Below are 15912 nucleotides of genomic sequence, written 5' to 3'. Positions count from 1 at the left end.
TTATGCCTTCTTAAAATAAAATATCTAACTATCCTAACTATCAAGGAAGCCTATATTCTGGGAAGAAACTCACGAAGTATCTTAAAGAAAGCCTGTTGAGTAAAATCCAATGTCTTATTTATGGCTTTTTAAAATAAACCATCCAACTATCCTAACTATCAGGGAAGCCTGTATTCTGGGAAGAAATTCATGAAGTATCTCAAAGACATCCTGTTGAGTAAGGGCTGCTTAAAATCCAATGTCTCATTTATGGCTTTTTAAAATATAATATCCAACTATCCTAACTATCAAGGAAGCCTGTATTCTGGGAAGAAACTCAGTAAGCGTATTATTTGAAGTTTCACAGAGAACAAAATTCTTTATTCCAGCTGAATTATGTGTTCCAGCTGATGTACCATGTCAGGAAATTCATTTAATAGATGTAGGTAAAGAGCAAGGGAGATGCTTGTAGATTATGCATAATAATGCTACAAGTATATAAAAATCTCTGGTTGTTTGTGGTAATGCTTAAAACCCAGCTATCTCCTCTTCATACCTACTTTTAAAATAAAAGGTCATGTAGTTGCCCCTCATGAATGAAATTGTGAGTTAAGTTTTGCTCTTGAAGAGTGATTGCACATTACAAAGAGGTCAGTTCAGAGTCATCAGTCATTTCAGAGTACATGCAAAATGCATTGATTTCTGTTCACAGAGTTAGCAAAGTAAAAGGAAAACCACCCTGTAGTGGCATTAAGACAAGACCTAAATCCAGACAAATAGTGTTTGTTTGCCTTGTTTGAACAAACCATGACATTCATCCAAAAGCAAGTGCAGTCCATTCTTTTAAAGTTCTTTGGAAAAAAAAAATCCAAAATAGGTAATTTTCTGGCGTGGAACAAGTGCAAAAAAAAACGTTTGCCAGCTTTGTGAAAGCAATGCACACACGTGCAGTTTCTGTCTCCAGCAATGAGTGTTTTGGGGATGTATCCAGCCTGCTTTTTTGTGAATGCTAAGGCACCCTGGAGGCAGCAACTGCTAGTGGCACTGAGCTCACCCACACTTTTGGCAAACCAGTGCTCCCGTCAGTTAGCTGGAGGTTGGCTGGGACCTCCTCCTTGGTTCAGGCAGAATAGTATTGAGACTTTTCTTCTCCAGTTTTATAAAAATAAATTTAGACGTTCTTTTTCTGTGTAATACTGGCACAAAGGAAAATGTTTTCTCACAAAAAGAGTTGGCTTGTGTGGTGTCTTAAGACAAATGTTGCAGTCCCATTTTCCCCTTTAACTGGGGCTCTCACCTTCCTAGGCAAATGTGCAAAACAAAAAAAAAATAAAAAAATAAAAAAATCCAGTCCATACTGTCCCGTAAATCCATGTCTGTCAGTCCATATCAAGCTGCAAGGGAGGAGACACACATCCTCTGGCTGTAAGTCTACCAAATGCTTACTTTGCATTTCAGCCTCTCAGATCTTCAAAGTTGAATACTGACACATTCATCTGCTGTAACTCTGTAATACTGGATGGTAGCAAAGGTACAGTTCTCCTCCCTGCGGCCTTGTCTTCCTCACAGTGTAATTTTGTTGGGCCTGTTGCTCCAGCACCCCCGCTTGGCAGCCCTGGGGAGTGTCAGACTGCAACGGCTCCTCATTTTCACCTGCCCGTTGGCTGAAGCTTTTTTCCGCAGGATGAAATCGAAGTTCACATGGCTGTTCATGGCGTAGAACACGTTGGCGTTCCCTGGCATCACCAGCTCTGCAAAAGAGGGAACAGAGCAAGCGTTACTTTGCAGTACTGCATGTAGCAGAAGAAAAGCAGGAGAGAAGAGGGACCTGGGGAACGGCCCGAGCGTACACAGCTGGGCAGTGCTGCGCCCCTTTCCTTCTTCTGCTGTGCCTCTTCAGCCAAAGCTGCGTTGTGTGGTGCCCTCAGCAGCTGTCCCACAAAACCAGGTTGCAGAGGAGAGGAGATGGAGGCCAAACCCAGACCACATCCAGCCTGGCAGAGGCCCTGGCAGCTGCTCCCAGAGGAGGCTGTGCCGAAAGCACTGTTTGGGCAGCCGGATGACAGCCCTGACCCCAGGGAGGTGGTACCCTGCCACCCAACCCCGTGGCAGACTGTGCTCGGGGAGAGCGAGCAGCTGCTCGTCGGTCGATGGCTCTGCAGTTGCAGTGCACGTATGAATGTCTACCTGGCAACCCACGAGCGAGCTCTGCCTGTATAAAGCGGTGTGCCGACAGGCCATGATAAATCATCCCTGTGCACCAGTTATCAAGGGGGGTTATTCTCACTGGCACCTGTGACATGTCCACGGCATTTCTAACATCCCTTCACATTTTACTCTCTCCTTCAGAATCCAGCAGAACTTTTCAAGCAGCAGCAGCATTCTGCTTCCGTACCTTTGTCTGCAGAGATGACCTGTACAAGCTCATAATCCTCAGCTGAGTCAGATTCCAGGTTGTGCTTCATCATAGCTCTCTGGATGACAGCAGGAGTTTTGTCCTGGCTAGTTAGCTGGAAAGATAGAGTTGCAATGAGACGTTCTGCTTATTCTCTGTGTATAATGATTGAATAATTAGCAAAGGTCTGCCTTTCTGCAGACCACTTGGTCTTGGAAAAGATTTCAGAGAACCGAAAAAAATATGATGGGACAGTAATAAAGAAGTAGGTACTGCTAGATACTAAAACATGGTATTAGTGACATTTGGTGGTGGTGTTTTTTTAGTTCAGGATGACAGATACTGTACTAGAAGAGCCAGCAGTAAATCACAATGTCTGCTCTCCTGAGCAAACACTTTGAGAGACAAGACATTGTTCTTACTGGCCATAAAAGTCCACATAAATAGCTACCCCATCTGTTGTTTGCAGATGTCAATTAATCTGCAGTCTCCTGTGCTAAATACTTTCTTTGACATCCTGCAAAGATTTTTGGCCTTGTAACTGGGTTTACTGTCTGCTGTGGAAGTGCCGTGCATCCGGAGCAGACGCAGGGCTCCCTCCAGAGTCTTCTGCAGTCAAAAGGAGGATTTGTCTTCCCAGTAGCCGAATTTGTGAGGCCCTCGAGGTACGGCTCTTTGCAATTTAGGGAGGTCAGACCATTAAAATCGTAAGGTAGCTAAACGTGCTAAGAACTACTGCTCCTGTGTGTTTGTTCCCCACAGGTCCTGAGGCACCCGAAGTGTTTGCTTGGCAGCTGAGTCTGTCAGGTGTCTGCAGAGATTTCGTGCAGGCGAGTCACATTGCCCATGGTCCAGCACAGACCCTGCGCTCCCTCGGCCACTGGCCCAGCGCTGCCAGAATCCCTCTGTGAAACCAGCATCGAGGGAAACGCCCAAACGCTGGTTGCTGCTGGTCTGGCAACCTTTGCCACAGAGAGAAGCTGCATAATTAAAGGGCTTGTCAGCTTCCTCATATACAGCTCCGTGTTTCCAGAAACCAGCTCTGGGAGAAAGCTTCTCCAGGCAAAATTTGGCACGTGGCACCTTGTGTCAAAACTCACACGCGAATTCTGAGCTAGAAAGAAAGCAGCTAGCACTAACAGAAGGGCAGGAGCAGCAAGGCCTGCCTTTTATCAGAATGCTTCACTTTGAACTTTTTGCTAAATTACAAGTTTTAATTTCAAGACCAGAAACTTCCACAAAGATGCTATTTTCAAACCTCTCCAGTCGTACCAGGCTCCACATGTATTGAATTGTAACAGTTGTCATTTTCCCTTTCAAGCCAGGTCTGATTAATCAGCTTGGTGAATAGGTGTTTTCAAAACTTAAAACCACCCTTTGTTTAAGTCATCCTGGGTGAAACCATCACCAACAATAACAGCATTTTGCAGTTCCACACCACTCACCAGGATGCTCTTGTACATATTGCCATTGTTGTCTTCTATGCTGATCCGGATGATGCACATATCTTTGTTCTGCTGGTTGTAAACAAGAGGCAGTTCTTTTGAGGTAACGGGTGTCTCGGAGACAGAGCACTTGTCGTTGGAGGACGGCAAAGTTGGGGGTGAGACTGAAGATGACACCCCCGAGGAAGATGTGTCCATGGAATGGGTGGAGGAACAGGAAGAGGAGGAGGATTCAGAGAGCTACACAACAGAAAGAAAGAAAAACACTGTCATAAAGTGGACTTTTTGTATGTCTGTGTGTACGTCATTCTGGAGGAAGAACTTGAGAAAGCAGAAAGCAAAACCTCCATGATCTGTGCTCCATCCAGCAGGCTGGCAGTGGTATTTTGCCTCCAGAAAAAGTGAGCTTCACTTGATTAATTTCACCAATTTTATGAAAACTTACTTCCAATTTGGTGTGCTTGACACTGCACTGCTTGCTTTTGCCTCTCAGTAAGAGCAGGCCAGGAGATGGCAGCAGATACAACGAACAGAATCAAGTTGTGGGCAACCAGCCAGGGACTGGGACTGTCTGGGAAAAAGCGGAGGGCACCACAGGTACCCCTGCTCCTGTGCCAGGTCTGAGCCTTTACACTGGTGAAAATACACATATCCCTCCCTGTTTGCCACTTCTTGAATATTCCTTCCTCCATGGAAACTGCCCCCTTCCTGCCCCTGCTGCTCAGGTTTCTCTTCATCTGCCCTGCTCAAAAACTGCTGAGAGGATCTTCCATTTCCAACTTGCGTATCAAAACCACTGTAACAACTGCTCCAGGTAAACAGTTGAAATTATTTATGGATGCCAGTGTCTGGGACCTCATGCTTCATTTGGTTTAAGAACGTTTAGTACAATTTAATTTAAAATACCAATAAGGTAAACCCCAATATGACACTTTTCAGCAAAACATCCATAATAAGAGCTTTAACAATACAGTTAACACAATTTAGTTCAAAAGAGAAGAATCTGTAGGAAAGATGTCCCTGTGGATTCCCATAATCAGATCCCTTCTGGTGGTTTCCTGCCTGTATAGCTTGTCTCTCTGGATGGTATCGGCACATGCCAGGCACATCAACCCTCAACACAAAAACTCACAGCTTCAGCCTTATACTCCTTTTGCTGTAGGGTGTCCCAGCTGCCATGATGCAGGGTGTAGGGCTTTGCCTTCTCTGCAAAACAAGGAATTCCTGGCACGCTGGTTCAGCACCTTTGTGTGAGACACTGTTTGCTTGTGCTGAGTGAGCTGGTGTGCAGGAGGAGGTGCAGCAGCACCGCACCCCAGTTTCCCCAGTGGAATTAAATTGAGCCAAGGTGTTCATCTTGGCAGCAGGGAGCTCACGAGAGGTCAAACCCACAGTGCTGGTGAGCTCTGACCGTACCTGCATATCACTTGGTCAACTGCAGCTGCTCTATATTCCCCAGGATTAGGCTGTCACTAATGCACACGAGCATTGCCACCCAGAAAACATCTTCCCCAGAGTGCAGGCACAGCCTTACTGCAGCTGGGCTTTCCTTGGTGAGCACGCAGCTGCTAAAGTCAAACTTCCTTTTCCAGCTGCGGCTGATTGAGCATGATGGACATGACAGCAGGCTGCTAACAGTAGAATAACTCATCAAACCTGAGATATTCAGGGAGGAAGTGACTAGCTGTTGATCTTGGAATCAGCTGAAGAGGAGCATCTCCTGCTTTATTGGGTTTTGTTTGTGAGGGCTTATAAATCTTTTTGATGTCACTGTTAACGTTATGCTGCCCTGTGCCATGAGCAAGCATGATGCTCAGGCTCCTCACCCCACTTCCCACAAGCTCAAAGGTAGAAATGCCACTAGCCTACCCCATCTTTCTCAAAAAGCACAATGAGGGACTGAAAGAAAAATTAACCTTGTGCTTCTCCAGGGCCTCACCTAAACCAAAAACACTGTCAGGCACCACAAGTAAATCTGGTTCCAGGGAAGGAGAGCTTCAGTCTGCCCTGTATCTCGGCAGCATTGCAGAGATTCTGCAAAAATTCTGACTGGATTGCTTCCATTTGTACACATTTATTTCTAGAGTCTCCCCATTCCACTAAGAGCAATCCTCTAGTCAAGACCAACAGGTTTGGGCAAGTGTCTAGGGTCTGCCTGCAGTGTCAACAATCTCTCACAGGCTGGCAACAAGGCCCAGACCGTACCTTTTTCTGAGACTCATCAGGAGTGTCTACGGGAGTGGTGCAGACGTCTTCAGGTTCAGAGTGATTTAACTCACATGACGAAACACTGGCCGAGTCCGTGCTTTCACTAGAGCTCCCACCTGGAGTAGATTTGGGTTGCTCTTTGATGGGTGTGCTGTGGGCTATCACGTCAGAGCCTAGAAACAGTCTGGTATAGAAAAGAAAGCATCAGAGCCAGTAAGTGAAAACAGAACAGAGCTGGGCTGAGCAAAGCTGTCACTTGGTTCAAAAATCTTACGTATTGTTTTGTTTTGTGCAAAACAATGGCCTATTGTTTTCACCTATTGTTTTCATTTCCTCTATGTTGTATATAGGGTTTGTCAAGAGAGTTTGTTACACACTAACACAAAGCCTTCTTGACCTAGCGTACCCACCAGCTTTAAGGCAAAAATCAGAGCTAATGCCCCAGTATCACAAACGAGAGTCCTCTTCAGTCTATTAAATTTTCAGGCTCCCTTGCCAGAAAATGATTGATCGTAAATCTGGTGCATTTGCAGTCCAAGGGACGAGGGGCAAGTTAGAGGCATGACAGCTTGCTCCACCTTGTGTGCTCTTGCACACTGCTGTCACAGCCTGATCCCGCTGACACAAGGCAACTCAAGACCTACTCAGTCACCATAAGTAAGGGAAACAGTGGATGAAAGGTAGTGCGTGGCCATACACCGACCGGGCAAAGGTCTTCAAAAGGCAAATTCATCCCTGATGCAAATTCTTTCACTCAATAAACGTGCCACAGATACCAGTTTCTCTCTAAGAGTCTAACCAGAGATGTACACAATGAGATCATAAGAAAGTGTAAATTATAGGCTCTCCCTCTCTGAGACTCATTTCTAAATGCAGGTCAAGTAAATGTAAAGGAGTGTCAAAGGAAACAAACTTTTATAATATATAAGGTAGAGAAGAAAGGTGAATTAGATGCTATGTCAGCATGCAGTTAATGATTTAAAACAATTTAGAGAGGTGTCACTCACTGATTCCGGGATGAATTATGCCAGTCTTTTCTACAGTATTAATTTGCAAAATACATTCAGAGTGCAGACGAAACAATTCTTTAGACAAAGACTGCATAGCGCAAACAAACTCGATTCGGTAAATTACAATACTACTGCACTGAAATGCAGTCAGAAATGAGAGAATAAAGCCTGTGCTCTGCAGCAACAATTCTTATGCACACGCCAAGTGAGACACAAACGAGAGGCCACCGAGAGTTCAGTCACTGTCATCTTCAAAGCTCACGTTCTTCTAGCCTATCATCACCAACTGGGATGGACTAATCAAAACAGTTTCCAAACAGCTGCCTGTTTTTTGGGTTTTTTTTTTGCATATCAGAACTCAAAACCCTACATTGAAAACGTCTATTCTTTCAGACCCTAACGTGGAGTAGCACTGACATGAAGTGAATGGCTGCTGGCTAATCTGGGGAAATTAGGTGCAAGAACCAAGCAGGAAAGGAGAGTTAAGATCTGATAGTGCTGTTAAATTCATCATTTCCCCCCTCATCTTGATCATGCCACTGGTATGTGGGAGTCCCTTCATATCTCCTCATGCATCAGGTTCAAATTTCTCACCTTTAAAATATTTTTACTTCATTCCTTCATCTCTGCTTTCATTCCCTGCAGCTTTCCTTGAATTCCTGATAGCATATTGTTTCCTGTGTGTGCTTAGCTGCATGCCCCTGTTCTCCACCCACCTCCTGTTTGAATCGGACCATGTCCCAATGACTTTTTTTCCTTCTCTAACTTGAGCGCAGTTAGACAGATTGTTTCCACTATCAAATGCTTTTTTGCTAACCTTAATTTTCATATTAAAATCCTGCAAGGAATTTTTGCATGTGTATAGCAAATTAGACTAAAAATAGGCCAACTTTATCCTCATTTACCCTGTTTTGCTTCTGCATTTAAGGAATTTATACACAATAGATATTGAATTTATAATGCAGTGCTAAAATGGTTCCTTTTTTTGACACCTTAGGAAGGCTTGTTTGTTTCTAATCTCTTTCATCATTAATAATTCTCACGACTACTTACAACAATAGAAAGGGACAGTTTCAGACAGAAGTATGCATTTCTAGCTGATGCTGTCTCCTTAAAGTAATGTAGTGGTCTGGATCCCCAGCCAGGTTTTTCAGCTAGTGAAATGAGTACTGCTTGTTGGATTTATTCAGGTTCATGTTAACACACCAAACGCGCATTACCCCATCATACTCACAGGCTGAACCTCTTCACCATGCTTTTCCGAGCCTTTGGCGATGTGGCGCTAGTGTCAGCAGCTGCTTCAACCTCACGTGACAGGGTGAAACTGCAGAACAGAGGCCACTGGGTTAATTTTTACAGACAATACTGTAAGTTACATATCTCAAAGTAGCAACATTCAAGAAATTTGAGAAACCTTCAGTTATTCCCACTTCACAGAAGGTTGCAACCACACTAAGAGCAACATAGCTCTGTCCATGTTTTACCACGATGAAGGGGATATTTCAGTTCTTTATAGTAGTTTTAAAAACTAGTGCTTTTTTGGATGACATTCATAATTTTATTTGAAAAAAAAAATCAAGAAAATACTTAACGTGAATTTTGGATATGCTGACTTTTTTTTTTTTTTACTACAACTCAGTATCTGTGGTTACACTCTTGGTGCAGCAGAGTGGTATTCAAATACCTAGTGGAGATACTAAAATGTTTTAAATAAATTGTCTTGGATTGGTCTAGCAGCATGTGCAGTTGCTTAGAACTCAGCAGGGGATGCAAAGCCCACCCCAAACGCCCGGGAGACATTAAATCTGATGAGCACTCAGCAAGCTCTGCGTTGCCTTGGCTACCTGCTGCCCGCATCCACCAGTTGAACGCTCAGTGACTGCATCTTGAAGTCCCTTAGGATTGTCTTCTGAGCATATGTCTAGCCATACAGGCAGCCCAGACACAACAGACTATCGTATTTCAAAGCCAGAAGCCTGATTTCCAATCTCAAAACTAGACCCTGCTAAGTGTTCAACAGGTTTTCTACAGCTGTTTAGCAGAAGGCAGATGTATTTCCACTCTCCTCCAGCAGCAGTATATGTAAGTTGCTGTAAGAGGATAGCTAAAGGCTGACATAACCTACCTGCAGGTGGGTGTGGGGTAAGAAAAGCCTGCTTCGCCAGCTGGACTGAGAACCTACCTCTCCTCCTCGGTTAAATGCTGCTGTCTCGTGAACCACTGGATGAATTTTTGGTCTGGTGTCATGCAGTAGCTGTTACATGCAGATTGCAGGAGCTTAATTTGGGCAATTACTTCAAATTCCTAAGAAAATAAATAATCAAATAGGAATTCTAATTAGAAAACATGATAAAGCCAAACAGACTCATTCATATACTAAACACGCAACAACAGATCCAGGACAAACTTAGTTTGACCTGAAGTTCAGTTTCAGTTGAGTAACTGACTATGTCAAGAACCAGTTTTTCAAACAATGAAGCCTCCCCCCCACAACATCCATAATGTGCATTGAAATGTGAACATTTGATCAGACACACAGAAATTAGAAGACAAACCCAAGGAATCATACTTCACCACAGAGCTATTTTCAAGTACCAGCCAAAGTGTAATACCAGTGCAAACCCACCAAAAAGCAGCACTGCTGGTTGTTCCTCTAGGAACAAGGGCAGCCAAAGGGTTACAAGTTCTTCAGATTACCCTACCCGCTCACCCCTTCGCTGGCCAGACCAGCTCTGAGAGAAGCTCTGTACTTAGGCGGTTCTAAGGCAGCAAACAAGGGTAATAATTAGGGGTGCTTGCAATGAAAGCAGAGAGTCTGATCCTCCCCGGCTTTGCACTTTGTGCACTCACGCTTGCACCAGAGGAATGTAAAATGCTACCCTTAATACCTGTGACTAGAATACACTGCTCTTCTATAACGCCACTTGCATACACACTTTACCAAAATAATTCTTAAAACCCTCTTGTGTTAGGTTATAGAACCAGGGTGCAGGAATGATGCTGAGCACTCGGCGTGGATCAAAGGGCAGCTTTGTCATTGGTTTGTGTGAAGCTGGACTGATGACCATGGAGAAGCTCACATAGCTCATTATTAGTATCTTGAGCTGTGCAGTTACATGTACAAGGCAAGTCCAAGAAGTGGTTTGTAGAGCTGGGACCAGTTAAGGAAAGGAAATGGCTCCATTGCAGCCAAATCCAAGTCTGCTTTCAGACCCGAGAATGGAGATTTGGCACGACTGCATTCAGACAGATGTAATACTAGTACCTTTACTCCTACATAGTATTACTTATCTCTGACCAGCAAGGATCAGGCTGAAAGGAAAGACTGATAGCATATATTTCTCAGAGCCATGTACCTAGTTTGCTCTCTGCAGGCTTTTACCTACAAACAGTTTAATGCAGCAGAATGAAGACGTTTACAAACTGTGTCTTCTGGAATGTGAAGGCCTCACACAACCAGGTCTGATTCACTCTCAACACATAGGACATCCACATGTGACATATTCCCATGAACACTAAATGGAGGGAATGTGTATGTCCAAGATGTAAATTCCATGGAAATAAGTTGCCTGTAGCTCCTCTTCCCCTATTGCAGACATCTAAAAAGGCAGTTCTTTTCCTGCACCACTCCTTACAGTTTGGCAGAAGCTCACAGCGTTTCAGGGATCTATTCTTATATCATGAATTCGCATTAAAATTAGCAACTGGTGTATATGTTTGAGCAAAGACAACAGGCCTCGCCAAAAGAACGCTCTAGAAGAAGACATCAGTAAACTAAAAAAAAATAAAAAAAAAAAAATAAAATCACAGAACATTCAACTTACCTTTCGCCTCTTCTCAAAATTTATCAGGCCACCCTGTTGGAAGGAAGGAGAAGGGATCAGAGTAGAAGAGCACATGCTCAGTTGAATTTAATCACAAACAGGATGAAGTACCAAGACTAATGTAAAGCACAGACCTGCCCTGAGCAAGGACCTTCTAAAAATACCTGTTTCCAGATCTGGTATACGCCACAGCACTCATATATCCGAATCTCCAAAGGATATCTGTCCCCATGGCCTAAATGGCAATCTGCCCAAGAAGAAAAGCCCAATACAAGAATGCTCGTAAAAGCTGTGTCGAGATCAGGTCCGAAGAGTGCTAGCAGGATTTTGCATGCAAGAAGCAAACTTGGCTTTTGCCTGTGCTGTGGGTTTAGCAGTGTTCCCAGTGAGTTTCAGAAACACCAACTGAACGCTAAGGGATGGACAGAAGGGAAACTGCCAAAAAGAAAATGGATATGTAGCAACTTTACACAGATCTGCTTTAGTGCAGTTTTGCAAAACAAACAGCAACCAAAGAAACCAGCAACTGTTACCAGGGCAGGAACAAGTATATTTGCCCATTCTTATCATAAATACCAACAACTAGCACAATGAAGGCTAAGCACCTGCAACGTGGCTCCTCAAGTATTTCCAGTATGGGGCCAATTTTCAAAGGTGTTTGAAAACCTTTGAAACAAACGCTTTTGAAAAATTGGCCCCATCTTCAGTCTCTGTTAAACAACCAGACTCTGTTGCAGTCCCTTTTCCCTTCCTATGCTAGATTGTTTCCCTCTGCTTGTTCAGCTAAAGAGAAATGAAGAAACAAGTCTTTAATCACTTTAGGGCTCAGACACGTCTGAGCCAATACTAAAGCAACGTCACTGATCAGAGTCTGAAGAGCTGAATTCATGATTCTGTGTATTTCACCAATTATTCACAGAAATCTTTACACCTAAAATGTTTGTTTTTTCCAGAAAAATAAAACAGAATACTATAAAACCTACTTTCTTCATGTTTTCTAACCTAAGATGACAAGGCAAAATAAAATGTTAAGCTTGTTCCTTGAGATAACTGCACTGAAGTTCACACAAGATTCTTGTTGCTAATAAAACTGCATATTGCTTCCTTTCTTTCGGAAAACTGATTCCTCCATTTTTAAGAGCTGCACGAGAACCCAGTAGAAGATACATGAACAGACACACTCAGTATCAGGAAGGCAGGGAGGCTATTTAGGATTCAAACAATTGCCCCAAATTACCTCAATATAGTCCTGAAGAGCTGTGTCCAGCATGATGAGATCAGTGAGGAAGGTACCAAGATAAGGTACCGTGCCTTGCATTACTCCCTGCAAACGATCAGAGTAATGTTGGATTAATTGACTGAGAAATGGTAATAATTAGAAAGCTAAAATACTCCTGTATAAGAAGATTAATGAAACAAAAATAGTCTGCTTAACCAAACAGTGGTCTTAGAAATTACGCTTACTTTCATTACATCATCCTCTGTATCTGATCTAGAATTTAAATCAAATTCTAATGAGAGCAGGATGCTCTCACAGATATTGCTAAGTGGTTTTATATTACAATATTGCCACCATACACTAATTTCTAACAGTGGGGCACCAGGAAACCCTGCTGTGAAAGAAGGATTGGGCACCAGGGGCAGGGTCCCTTGGTTACCTGCTACAAGAGAAAGAACTGGGGAATGGTCCTGGCTGGCCTGTGTAAGCAGTTTCTCTCTCTGCTTCATTGCAGTGGATTTTTACATGTTGTTATACCATGTGACAGTTAAGTCAAATCAAGTCACAGTTTTTTCCTCCAATAAGTGACCATCTTCCCTAGCCGTTCACTGCATTTTAATAGCAGTTATTCAAATTTTAGACTTGCTAGGCTGCTAGCAGTTGTAGAGTTCAGACTGTTTCTACACTGGTGAAGGAAAAGCTTGTTTCTACCATCCAAAAGGATCCATACTTTTTCCAGTCAAACAAATAGACAAACAAAAAAAATCATATTCAGCACTTTTGCCTCTATCCCAGATTTCTCTTCCCCTATCCTTTTAAATCTTTGCCAACTTTGAGACAAAAGCCATTTTCACCAGCAGACTGGAAACCGGACATATTTCACAAAGCAATCTCTGTAGAAGTCTGTGCAATTTTCAAGCTGGTATGTCAGAAGCTTCATGAGCTGTTTAAAAGCAAATGAGATTTCTGCTCTGGCCAGAGCTAAATTTTCTTTATCACAAGAATTCCAGTATTAACATTATGTATTTTACTACATGAAAGTTGTGTGGCTTTCCCCATATTTCTCTCTAAACGGTAACAAAAGTAGTTAATGCAATTCTTTCTCATAGGACAGAAACAAGGCAGTTGAAAGTGCTGAACACGTTTGTATTCATCAATCATTTATTACCCTTTTATATGACAGGCTTACTAAATTTCTGGAAGTCTTGAAACTAAGGCCAAACCCTTGGCTCAGCATCCATCCCAAACAGCTTGTTGGGATGCGAAGCAAATCCAAGTGGGGACGGGAACAGCAAGCCTACACACGCAGTTATCCCCTTGCAGGGGACAAGGAAAGATTGGCACCAGGGAAAATAACACGGCCCCCGCGTACATCCACCAAATCCTCAAATCTTTGAGCATTCCCAGCATCAGATCACTGAACACACTGGCTATGCTCATGCTTTGCATATCCTTTTTCTCCAGCATTTCAGTACACAAGCGGGTGTTACTGGAGTAAAAGGACAGCTGAATTGCACTAAAACCACAGCTTGGCAGCTCAGCACAGGTCATACAGCTTGAGCTGGGTGCAGCACTAATCCCACTTTGTAACTGTTTATATATACAGATGTATGCATGAGTGGGATCGTCTATACACATGTGCACATTATATACACACACACAGAGCATTACCTGCTTGTTATGATCTACAGCATAAAGGAAATACAACTTTGGGCATATATTTACAGGGACAAACATTCTGACTGCATATGCAGTCTAAACTTTTCAGTTCATTTGCATTATATCAATCAATAGCATTGATGCGATTGTTTTGCTTGACAGAGGGCACATTCGGGAGCAATACCTACTGCACACTCACTTTGTTAAATACTTTTCTAGATTTTGCTTCTTATATAATTCACCAGATAGGGTTAATCATGTTACCAATTCAAAAAGGGTAGGAAAGGGACTCCAGACATACCATATCTTTTTGAAGTTGCAGTCGTCTCTGTGTCCTTTTCTGATTTTCTTTCACACTGCTGTCCAGATTCGCAAATTTGGATGTTCCTTCCTGTTAGGGAATTAAAAGGCAATTAATGAAGGAGCTAAGTGGTAAGCTGGCAACTGTGTTTGTGTAAAATAATTGCAAATACATTTAAACAAGCAGGCTAGGCCAGCAAAAATATTTGGTGTGCAGGTACATGCATGTATACATACACATGCCAATTTTCTGGGACTCTTACACTGATTGGGAATTTTGGACAAAACCCACAAGATGACCATAAGGGATTTTTTCCGTAAAATAGCTCTACTGCCAAAGCTAAGTGCTGTTGAATAATCTCCTGAGGGTTTAAATCAGAGAAGCTTAGAAATACTTCAGGTGTCCAGATGCTTCTCCGAATTCTATCCTGAAGCTCTTGACCTCAGGATTTCTGTTTAATTTCCTAATCAGGACTGCTACAAGCAAACATCTCCATCTTATGTAATGCTTTGTTGTTTTTCTTATGCCGCAACATAGAAATCCAGCAACTACCCTCTGTGGCTTATTGACTAATCCAAAACCACGCAGGAAATGGAAGTTTTCATCTACACAATTCAAGCTTTCCTATGAATGGACGAGCTATTTCACAACAGATCTGTAGCCTTTATTTCCCTGGATCCATATGGGATGCTGGGAGGTACTGTTATTTTTTCCAGTGGTCAGATAGATGGGGCATGAATCATTATCAATGTCTTTTTAAGAGGCATAAAACAACAGCTTGCACTTGTAAAGATCCTCTCGTTACAATATTTACTTCTCTCAGTCACAGTTAATGAACAGATAACTCAAACTGTATTTCCTTCCTCGGCTGAAAAACAGGAGCAGATGAAAAAGGAGTTGTCTCAATATGTTCAAGATACTGAAAGGTAAACTCAAGATTCTCTAACAGCAGCCGGCAGGCAGGCACAGAAGCTAAAACTGCAGCTCACAGCAGAGTCGTTTGGGGAGGAGAGAACAAAGCAGTCCCTCTCCGTGCCAGCCAGCCTGTTTCATATGGCATTTTGTCTGCTCTACACTTAAATTTGCAGGATGGATAGGCAAGGTCAAACATGGCTTCCTGAGAGAGACTGTTTATAGTGAAAGAAAACACGGACTTTAAGGATTCAGTGGAATTAATCCTCAGATCGTTATAAAACGGTCCAAGACAAGAAGTAGGAGAGAGGTTCTAGGTATTCTGTGAAATTTTTCCCCTCTTACTGCTTTCAAAATGTTTTGCAAATCTACTTATGGCAGCTGGAGAGAGTGATTTGCTGGGAGCCAGGAGGCCTGGGCTCAGATTGGATTGTTGTTTTTAATTTTTAATATTTAGTTAAATAAGCTGTTCTGAACATACATTTTCCCCTCTAGGCTTATTATTGTCTCACCTGCTTTAAAATTTAGCTACAGAAGTTGATAAATGGATGATAAAACAAAACAGACGGACAGGTTTGAATGTGTTCACCCATCATTCCTGAGCAAAACACAGTGTTTCAGATACCAAGGCAAGGGGGTAAGGTACAAATGCCAGACTGACTGGATAGAACTGGCAAAAAGTAAGCTGGTTAGTCAGTTTATAGAAAATTTTATGTAAGCAGAAAAAACTGCCACAAACATGCCTTAGTTTATACAGAATATACCCTTTCCCTGCTATTCTTCCTCACTCCTTTCAAGCTCCTGAACTTGTTGGGGTTCGCCCAGGAGAGCACACAAGTCAAACTGTTTCAGACAGAGCCTGCTTTGTTGTCCATCTGGCCACACACAGAGTAGGAAGCCTGTTCCTTCAAAATTCCCAGCCCTGTTTTCTAGTTCCAAGAAAGGTACGGGATAGTTGAA

The 15912-nt window shown here is 42.8% G+C and overlaps 1 protein-coding gene across 2 annotated transcripts in view; it reads right to left on the bottom strand.

Moving 5' to 3' along the window:
• Positions 1 to 1542: 1542 nt before the first annotated feature.
• RGL1 (ral guanine nucleotide dissociation stimulator-like 1) overlaps positions 1543 to 15912 on the bottom strand; it is a 78290-nt gene continuing 63920 nt past the window's right edge. The window contains exons 10-18 of one of the 2 annotated variants that reach the window (XM_009884313.1): positions 14041 to 14130; positions 12099 to 12185; positions 10862 to 10894; positions 9220 to 9341; positions 8272 to 8361; positions 6025 to 6211; positions 3820 to 4059; positions 2375 to 2489; positions 1543 to 1730 (exon numbers count right to left, since the gene is read on the bottom strand). In XM_009884313.1, coding sequence (XP_009882615.1) covers positions 1543 to 1730; positions 2375 to 2489; positions 3820 to 4059; positions 6025 to 6211; positions 8272 to 8361; positions 9220 to 9341; positions 10862 to 10894; positions 12099 to 12185; positions 14041 to 14130 — 1152 coding nt within the window. The remainder of the gene's footprint in view (positions 1731 to 2374; positions 2490 to 3819; positions 4060 to 6024; positions 6212 to 8271; positions 8362 to 9219; positions 9342 to 10861; positions 10895 to 12098; positions 12186 to 14040; positions 14131 to 15912) is intronic. The other variant, XM_009884322.1, reaches the window with a different exon arrangement.

Source organism: Charadrius vociferus, unplaced genomic scaffold (genome assembly GCF_000708025.1).
Source record: "Charadrius vociferus isolate BGI_N301 unplaced genomic scaffold, ASM70802v2 scaffold220, whole genome shotgun sequence".
In the NCBI taxonomy this organism is placed as follows: Eukaryota; Metazoa; Chordata; class Aves; order Charadriiformes; family Charadriidae; genus Charadrius; species Charadrius vociferus.
Note: the sequence above shows the minus strand (reverse complement) of the source record. Positions and strands in the feature narration are given on the sequence as shown.